The 11,054-nt window shown below is 48.5% G+C and overlaps 1 protein-coding gene across 1 annotated transcript in view; it reads right to left on the reverse strand.

The window, feature by feature from the left end:
* The window catches only part of pak5 (p21 protein (Cdc42/Rac)-activated kinase 5), a 50,134-nt gene that overhangs the window by 3,261 nt on the left and 35,819 nt on the right, over nt 1-11,054 (reverse strand). Inside the window, exons 5-6 of the mRNA XM_080854274.1 lie at nt 4,569-4,695; nt 896-1,021 (exon numbers count right to left, since the gene is read on the reverse strand). Coding sequence (XP_080710400.1) covers nt 896-1,021; nt 4,569-4,695 — 253 coding nt within the window. The remainder of the gene's footprint in view (nt 1-895; nt 1,022-4,568; nt 4,696-11,054) is intronic.

Here is an 11,054-nt window from a genome sequence, read left to right on the forward strand (position 1 = left end):
GGACCAATCAGAGATCAACAAGATCAACCAATGAGGGACAAATCAGGGACCAGTCAGGGACCAGTCAGGGACCAATCAAGGACCAACCAGCGATTAACCAGGGACCAGTTTGGAACAAAGGAGGGACCAATCAGGGACCACACAAGGACCGATCAGGGACCAATCAGGGTCCAGTCAGGATCCATTCCCATAGCAGTCAGACAGCAGTCAGAAACAGGTCTGAGATCAGCAGAAACTACATAAGACAGGACCAGCCTGTGAAGGATCAGGGCGTTGGGACCTGGCCAGTGTCATTCACACAAGCTCAGTTTTCACTGTGAGATATTTTGCTAATAGCTGATCCAAACACTTTCCACAAAATGTTGGCTTGTGCCCATGTCAGACATTTCTAACCCAAATGGATCATTCTGGAGAGTTTCTAGAGCTGTGGTTCTTAACCTGGGTTCGATCGAACCCCAGGGGTTTGTTGAGCCACTCTCAGGGGTTCGGCAGGGGTCAAGACACACACAGTATACCCCGGTTCACACTAGCAATGTCGTTTTGAAGAAATAATATTTTATTTTTCAAATTACGAAGGTTTCGACGAATGCACTGATGAAGCTTGCAGGGTTCAGTACCTCCAACAAGTCCGAGCGGACAACAAGATGCGTCAACTCAACTCTGCCACCTTGTGGACACAGGAGGGAATTACAATTGAAAGAATGCGTTTCAGACAGACCGACCGACCGACCGACAGACGGACGGACATACCCTCTTATAGAGATGCCGGACGCATCTAAAAAGGTTAAGAACCACTGCTCTAGATCAACCTCCACTGTGGAAATGTGGGGAGAGTGGTGAAGGTGACCTTGAGAAGTGCCCCGTAGAGCGGGAAAAGAGAAGGAGCATTTCTTACCTCAGTGCCGTAGGGTAACCTGGAGATGACCTCTGGAGCCATCCAATATGGCGTCCCCACTAGGGACTTCCTCTTGGGCACCTCTTTGGACACTTGTGCACAGAAGCCAAAGTCAGACAGCTTTATCTGGAGGAACATAAGGAAAACATAGAGAAAACATAAACATTAACATTGAGAAACGAGACGGGCAATGGCATAAATATTAGCAACTTCCTGAATGAATAATGTACAGTTCCACTTCTTATGAATTGTAAAGTGAGAAATAATACCATGTAATTGTAATGTAAGTATATACTATATAGATGTGGCTAATCCCAACTCTGGAGCTAATGCTACCCCTAGCCCAATGCTGGAGCTAATGCTACCACTAGCCTTTTAACATGTTGTAACAGCATGTAGGCTAATATCAGAAGCTTGTTGCATTTAATACATAAAGTGCTAATACCCAAGCTCAGTACTCAAAACAGTACTTCAATACCGAGTTGTGTCTGTTGAACTAGAGTGCCATCATCCTCATTCCATCCTGTTGAGCAATTGGCAAATGAGGGTGCTAATAACATTAGCAGATGCAGGTGATGATAACATTAGCAAATGAGGGTGCTGATAACAGCCACAGGTGGGGGGCTAAAAGTCTTTGGCGAAGTGCATCTGATACAGTTTATGACCGTAGATGTATTTGTCATGTAATGTTTAAAAATGACAGCATGTCTCTGAAGCTGTGTTAGGACTGCACCGCGACCACGGCCTGCTCTTGTTGCTACTGTAAGACAGCAGACTATACTGCCTGCAGTGGCCGATACTGTAAACCGGAAGAGTGTCCGTGTCGGGCAGGGATTGGGTGCGGTTCCACTCCAAAGTGAGCTGGTTCCTGGGCACACGTGCAGATAATAGAGCCAGGAGCAGGGCAGGACTCAAAACGAATTAGGGACTCATTTGTGATGGATTTAATTAGATGGAACAGGGTAATAACGAACACACACACACACACACACACACACACACACACACACACACACACACACACACACACACACAGGTAATTACAAGCCGCAATCACAACCTGTCACACCGTGATGATATGAGCCCTTCTTCCTGTCCTCCTCCTATTGGCTCAGACTACTGACCTCTTCCTATTGGCTCAGACTACTGACCTCTTCCTATTGTCTAAGGCACTATCAGACTACTGACCTCTTCCTATTGGCTAAGGCACTGTCAGACTACTGACCTCCTCCTATTGGCTAAGGCACTGTCAGACTACTGACCTCTTCCTATTGGCTAAGGCACTGTCAGACTACTGACCTCTTCCTATTGGCTAAGGCACTGTCAGACTACTGACCTCCTCCTATTGGCTAAGGCACTGTCAGACTACTGACCTCTTCCTATTGGCTAAGGCACTGTCAGACTACTGACCTCTTCCTATTGGCTAAGGCACTGTCAGACCACTGACCTCTTCCTATTGGCTAAGGCACTGTCAGACTACTGACCTCTTCCTATTGGCTAAGGCACTGTCAGACCACTGACCTCTTCCTATTGGCTAAGGCACTGTCAGACTACTGACCTCTTCCTATTGGCTAAGGCACTGTCAGACTACTGACCTCTTCCTATTGGCTAAGGCACTGTCAGACTACTGACCTCTTCCTATTGGCTAAGGCACTGTCAGACTACTGACCTCCTCCTGTTGGCTAAGGCACTGTCACATTACTGAACACAGTATCCCACACGCCAGCTGACCAGCATTGAACACAGCATCACACACGCCAGCTGACCAGCATTGAACACAGCATCACACACGCCAGCTGACCAGCATTGAACACAGCATCACACACGCCAGCTGACCAGCATTGAACACAGCATCACACACATCAGCTGACCAGCATTGAACACAGCATCACACACGTCAGCTGACCAACACTGGACACAGCATCACACACACTCAAACTAACTATCCTGCTGATCAGTAATGTTAGTTCAGTCACTTTCCTGGTGATCAGCAGGTTCTGATGCTGCAGGCATGCGCCAGACATGGTGGCTATATTAAGTCCTGTCCATCACTGAGACACCATCCCCCTCACACACATACACACGCACACACACACACAAACACACACACACACACACACACACACCTCACACTAGACTAGAACCTGTTTCACTGAGTCCTTTTCATCGCACCCCTGCCAATCTCACTTCCTCTACATACGTTACACACACACACACACACACACACACACACACACACACACACACACACACACACACACACCACACATACACACACACACACACACACACACGCACACAAACACGGCACACACACACACACACACACACACCACACATACACACACACACACACCACACACACACGCACACAAACACGGCACACACGTCACCAGCCTCCACCCAAATACTGGACAGCTCTGCAGGTCAGCGCAAATGTCTTGGCGGATACACATGTTACAGTGCTGACATGGTCTCTCTCTCTCCCACACACACACACACACACACACACACACACACACACAAACACACACTACACACACACACACTACACTAGAACCTGTTTCAATGAGTCCTTGTCATCACTTAGACACCCCTGCCAATCTCACTTCCTCCACATACGTCACACACACCACACACACCACACTGACACACACACACACACACACACACTACACACACACACACACACACACACACACACACACACACACACACACACACACACACACACACACACACACACACACATACGCAGAGCTCAAACGATGGCAGTTGAGGGATGTGGTTCAGCATCAGCAATTCGTTGCTATGACCAATATCATTACTATGGCCTTTCTTATTTTTAACACCACATAATGAAGTTCACCTTCAGTTAACCTAGTTTAACTACCACCAACACATCATAAAGTTCACCTTCAGTGGGCCTAGTTAATGTGTGTATTGTGACAACCCTGCTTCTTTTGAGTGCTGGGCTGGCTGCTTGTGTTGGTCTGTGTTTTGTGTTGCAGATGACCAGCAGGTGTGGTTGGCTCGTTAGTCATTGAGAGCACCTGGGACCGGTGTTCCCTGTGACTACAAAAGCACCTTCCACAGGTGCCAAGGATGGCTTGAGACAGAGATCCAGAGATCCAGAGAGAGAGAGAGAGAACGGGGAAACCTTGCTCCCCACTGCTCTGCTCAAAGCCATGCTCATCCTTTGAGTAGTTGTTAATAAATTAACATTGTTTTGGCCTCTAAACTCTGTTGGACTCTCTGTTATTTGTCATGTTTGAGAGCCGGACATGACAGTATTTCTGTAAGAGTGTGTGTCATTATGTTTTGAGTTTAGATTAGTCGTATTTGTGTGTGTGTGTGTGCGTGTGTGTGTGAGTATGCATATATGTGTGTGAACGTGCGTGCGTGTGTGTGTGTGTGTGTGTGTGTGCGCGTGTGTGTATGTGTGTGTGTGTGTGTGTGTGTGTGTGTGTGTGTGTGTGCGCGTGTGTGTATGTGTGTGTGTGTGTGTGTGTGTGTGTGTGTGTGTGCGCGTGTGTGTATGTGTGTGTGTGTGTGTGTGTGTGTGTGTGTGTGTGTGTGTGTGTGTCTGTGTGTGTGTGTGTGTGTGTGTGTGTGTGTGTGTGTGTGTGTGTGTGTGTGTGTGTGTGTACACGTGTGTACAGAGGGAATTTACCCTGCCATCGCTGGTGAGTAGTATGGAGTCACTCTTGATGTCTCGGTGGATGACGCCCTGATTGTGGAGGTAAGACAGAGCTCTCAGCACCGACACACACACCGTGGCTATCTGCTCCTCGTTCATCCTACACACACACACACACACACACACACACACACACACAAACACACACACACACAGAAGGAGAGATAGTGAGCAAAACATGTTAGGTTCATAGCATGATCAAGTATTTTTGAATATTCATGTATTACAATATTGAGTAGCGATGTATAGGAAGATGCCGTTGAGTCTTTTTATTTTCTACTGTATAAATTAATAGTATGTGTTTAAGCCAGTGACACACACACGCACACACACACAAACACACACACTCACACACACACAGACACTCATATACAAACACCCATACATACACACACACTCACACACACAGACACACAGACACTCACACACACACACACACACACACACACACACACACACACACACACACACACACACACGTCTTATGCTGCAGGTAAGATATTGTAAGCAGCTCTTGTCAGGGCCTGTCCGTGGAAGGTGCCATTTTACTGCACCCACACCATCACACAACCCACTGCTTATATAAAGCACAGAGGGAGAATGGACACACACACACACACACAAACACACACACACATACACACACACACAGAGAATTACATAAAGTACAAAGCAAATGGACACACAGACACACGCACACACAGAGAAACACATGTACACACACAGACACTGGCATGTACACACACATAGACACACACACACACACACACCACACACACACCACACACACACACACTTTGCTTATATAAAACCCAGAGCAGATGGACGTGAGAGTCAGACAATGTGCTATTTGGGCATTCCTTTAGTCCTCAGTGGGAGGACAAGACCAGGGATCAGCGCCCAAACAGTCATGGACCTTTCTCTGAGCACATCACCACACACACACACACACACACACACACACACACACACACACACACACACACACACACACACACACACACACACACACACCACACACACACACACACACACACACACACACACACACACACAAACACACATAGAAAAAACACATGTGCACACACAGACACTGGCATGTACACACACACCGACACACACTCTGCTTACGTAAAGCCCAGAGCAGATGGACGTGAGGGTTAGGCAGTGTACTATTTGGGCATTCCTTTACCCAGTGGGAGGACAAGACCAGCAAACACACATACACTTACACGAGACACACACACACACACACACATACACACACACACACACACACACACACACACATACACACACACACACACACACACACACACACACACACTCACTCTCACACACACACACACACACACTTACAAACAACACATACACGCACACACACACAAAGGACACATACACACACTCACTCACACACATACACATACTTAAACACTTACATGCACACACGCACACATACAGAATAGTCATGTTGACAGACAGACAGACACATGGACAGACGAAAAAGAGAGAAAGACAGAGAGGCTTGATGGGGGGCACAGAGGGGGGGGGGAGGGGGGGGCATTCTATCTGAGTGGGCTGATGAGGGTTTGCTGGGCATGAAGCGCAAAGGCCCAGCTGTCCAAACTTGCTGCAGCACACACACACACACACACACACACACACACACACACACACACACACACACACACACACACACAGACACACACACACACACAGACACACACACACACACACACACACAAACACACACACACAGACGCAGACACACACACACACACACACACACACACACAAACACACACACGAACACACACACACACACACACACACACAAGCACAAACCCATATACACACACACACACACAGACACACACAGACACACACACACACACACACACAGACACACACACACGCACACACACACACACTGCATGCACGTATACCAGCACAAGCAGTATTGCTGACTGGGACTAGTTTTCCAGTTTTGAAAGCCTCTTTAATGACAGATGAGTCACAAACACTCATTTACACAGTCACACACACACACACACACAAGCACAAACCCATGTACACACACACACACACACACACACACACACACACAAACACACACACACAAGCACAAACCCATATACACACACACACACACACACACAAACACAAACCCATTTACACACACTTACCCACAAGCTTAAACACTCCCGTTACACACGCTCACACACACTCACACACACAGGCACAACAGCGAGCACACTCGGGGACAATAAGTAATTGTTCTACATAATTACATGCGCGGTTACCTACCCTGCTCACTCAGATCAAGCTGGCACGACACCCTCACACACACCTCCCTCCCACTCACACACACACATGTGCATCACACACACACACACACACACACACACACACACACACACACACACCTCCCTCCCACTCACACACACACATGTGCATCACACACACACACACACACACAGAGATGACACACATATACACGCCCTCTCCTTCCCACACACATGCACGACATGCATACACACGCCCTCTCTCTGTCCCACACACACACACACACACACACACAACACACACATATGCGACAATGTACAAAACAAATCCTCCACAGTCACGAGTTCCATTACAGCATGTTTCTGAATTCGCTGGAATCTGTCCCCCCACCCCTCCCCCATCCCCCCCCCCCCCACACACACGGTTAACCTGTTTGGTTTTGCGCTTAAGGCAGCATCCTACAGGCAGTACTTCAGACACTAATGGAGAGATACGATGTGACTGTAGAACCAATCTATGTCTGATCGGGCATGGTTCCACATTGGGAGGGGGTACACAACGTTGGGGGGGGGGGGGGGGGGGGCGGGTCCACCTATTCCCCAAGTCTGGCCCTAGTCTGGCCCAAGTCTGGCACTCACATGGCACAGGTCCAGATGAGGATTGGTCAGGCACAAGGGCTTACTGGATGCACACAGCCAAATACCAGTTTAGAGAGAGAGAGAGAGAGAGAGAGAGAGGGGAAGAGAGAAAAGGCAGAGAGAGAGAGCTAGAGAGAGAGAGGGGGGAAGAGAGAAAAGGCAGAGAGAGAGAGCTAGAGAGAGAGAGGGGGGAAGAGAGAAAAGGCAGAGAGAGAGAGAGCGAGAGAGAGAGAGGGGGGAAGAGAGAAAAGGCAATGGAAATGGTGGGAGAGAAGGAGGGAGAGAGAGAGAGAGAGAGAAAGAGAGAGAGAGAGAGGGGGGAAGAGAGAAAAGGCAGAGAGAGAGCGCTAGAGAGAGAGAGAGAGGGGGGAAGAGAGAAAAGGCAATGGAAATGGTGGGAGAGAAGGAGGGAGAGAGAGAGAGAGAGAAAGAGGGGGGAAGAGAGAAAAGGCAATGGAAGTGGTGGAAGAGAAGGAGAGTGTGACAGAGACACAAAAGCATAAACATAAGCAAGATAGGAAAAGAGGGGGAGCACAGGAGGAAGGAGGGAGAGAGAGAGAGAGAGAGAGAGAGAGAGGGGAAGAGCATATAAGCAGGAGAGGAAAAGAGTGGGAGTACAGGAGGAAGGAGGGAGAGAGAGAGAAAGAGAGAGAGAGAGGGGAAGAGAGAGAGAGAGAGAGAGAGGGGAAGAGCATATAAGCAGGAGAGGAAAAGAGGGGGAGTACAGGAGGAAAGACACAAAAGAGAAGAAACAGGTGCAAAAGAAAAGAAGAGAGATGAATGGAATAAAGGAAGGAGGCAATAAAAGGAAGAGAGAAGAGAGCACAGTGAAGAGAACATGGACACGGGAGAGAGCCACAGCACATCACCACACACACACACACACACACACACACACACACACATGGACACGGGAGAGAGCCACAGCAGAGAATCTAAGGAAGAAATGGAAGGAGTGAGGGGAGGAAGAAGGGAGGATGGATGGAAGGAGGGAAGGATGGAGGGAGGAAAGGGAGGAGGGAAGAAGGGAGGAGGGAAGGAGGGAGAGAAGGAGGGAAGGGAGGATGGAAGGAGGATGGAAGGAGGAAAGGGCGGATGAATGGAGGGAAGGGAGGATGGATGAGGGAAAGGTAGGGGAAAGGAAGGGAGGATGGATGAGGGAAGGGAGGGGGAAGGGAGGATGGAAGTAAGTCAGGGAAGGGAGAGAGAGACAATGAATGCAAAGAGAGACAGAAAGAAAGAAAGAAAGAAAGAAAGAAAGAAAGAAAGAAAGACACACAGGGAAACAGACAGAAGAACAGAGTCGGAATGCGAGATCTAATGTGAGAGAAAAGGAGAGAGATGGAATGGGGGAGAGAAGGAGAGAGTGAGAGAGCAGCTGTGAGTTTCAGTAGATCACACACACACACACACACACACACACACACACACACACACACACACACACACACACACACACACACACACACACATGCTGTTGATGGTAAATGATGCGTGGAGCTCTGATCTGCTGACTTCAGCCCTCTGAGAGATGGGGGGACACAGATGGGGAGAAATAGAGAGAGAGAGAGAGAGAGAGAGGGAGAGAAAGAGGAAAAGGGAAAGAAAGGGAGAGGGAGAGAAAGAGGGAAAGAAAGGGAGGTAGAGAGAGAGAGGGAGATAAAGGGAAAAAAAATATGGAGAGAAAGAGGGAGACAGAGAGAGAGAGAGAAAAGGAGAGAGATAAAGAGAAAGAGAAAGAGGGAGTGATGGAGAGAGAGAGATTGAGGAGAGGGAGAGGGAGAGAAAGGGAAAGGGAGAGAAGGAGGGAGAGAAAGGAGAGGGACAGAAATATTGAGAGAGATGGAGAGAAAGAGATGGAGAGAAAGAGGAAGAGAGGGACAGAAAGAGGGAGAGAGAGAGGGAGGGAGGAGAGAGAGAGGGAGAGAAAGAGGAAGAGAGGGACAGAAAGAGGGAGAGAGAGGGAGGGAGGAGAGAGAGAGGGAGAGAAAGAGGGAAAGAAATAGAGGGAGAGAGAGAAATATGGAGAGAGATGGAGAGAGAGGGAGGAGAGAGAGGGAGCGAAAGAGGCAAATAGAGGGAGAGAAAGAGGGAGAGAGAGGGAGGAGAGAGAGGGAGCGAAAGAGGCAAATAGAGGGAGAGAAAGAAGGATAAAGAGGGAGAGAAAGATGGATAGAGAGTGAGAAAAAAGGGGGAACAGTGGAGAAAGGCAGGCAGGAGGCAGAGCAAGGGGGGTAGAAAGAGAAAGAAAGGGAGGATGGGAGACAGAAAGACAGAGGAGGGAAAGAGAGAAGAGGGGAAGGTGCAGTGTGTGTGTGTGTGTGTGTGTGTGTGTGTGTGTGTGTGTGTGTGTGTGTGTGTGTGTGTGTGTGTTTGTGTGTGTGTGTGTGTGTGTGTGTGTGTGAGGGAGCAAGACACAGAGGGAAAAAGGATAGCAGAAAAATAGAGAAAGAGGATGACAGAGGGAGAGAGAGTGAGAGAGAGTGATAGAGAGAGAAAAGGGGGAGACCTAGGAGAGAGATACAGAGGTGGGGAAAAGGGAGGGAGAGAGGGATGCACAATAAGACAGAAGAGGAGGAAAAGAGGCAGTGGTGGGAGAGAGACTGAGAAAGGGCATCTGTCCCTACTGAAAGCATACAATTACACACACACACACACACACACACACACACACACACACACACACACACACACACACACACACACACACACACACACACACACACACACACACACACCACACACACACACAAACTCTCTTTTCTGCCTCACTTACACACACACACACACACACACACACACACACACACACACACACACACAAACTCTCTTTTCTGCCTCACTCACACAAACACACACACCATACACACTGCCACATACAGTACACACACAAACATGGAACAACTTTCTTCCTCTCAAATTCACACACACACACACACCACGTACGTGTCTCTGATGACTGTAATTAAGTTTATCTGCAGAGGCAGCCCCTCAAACACTACACTCTCTTGATAACCCTTTTGTTTCAGAGGGTGGAAACGTACACTCTTCATACACACACACACACACACACACACACACACACACACACACACACACACACACACACACACACAAACACACACACACAAACACACGGACACACACACACACACACACACACACACAAACACACGGACACACACACACACACACACACACACCACACACACACACACACAAACACACACACACAAACACACGGACACACACACACACACACACACACAAACACACACACACAAACACACGGACACACACACACACACACACACACAAACACACACACACACACACACACACACACACAAACACACACACACACACACACACACACACACACACACACACACACACACACACACACACACACACACTCACACACACACATACACACACACACACACACACACACACACACACACACACACACTCACACACACACACACACACACTCACACACACACATACACACTCTCATCCAGTGGCTGGCTGC

The sequence above is a fragment of the Sprattus sprattus genome, assembly GCF_963457725.1.
Source record: "Sprattus sprattus genome assembly, chromosome: 16".
Taxonomy (NCBI): domain Eukaryota; kingdom Metazoa; phylum Chordata; class Actinopteri; order Clupeiformes; family Clupeidae; genus Sprattus; species Sprattus sprattus.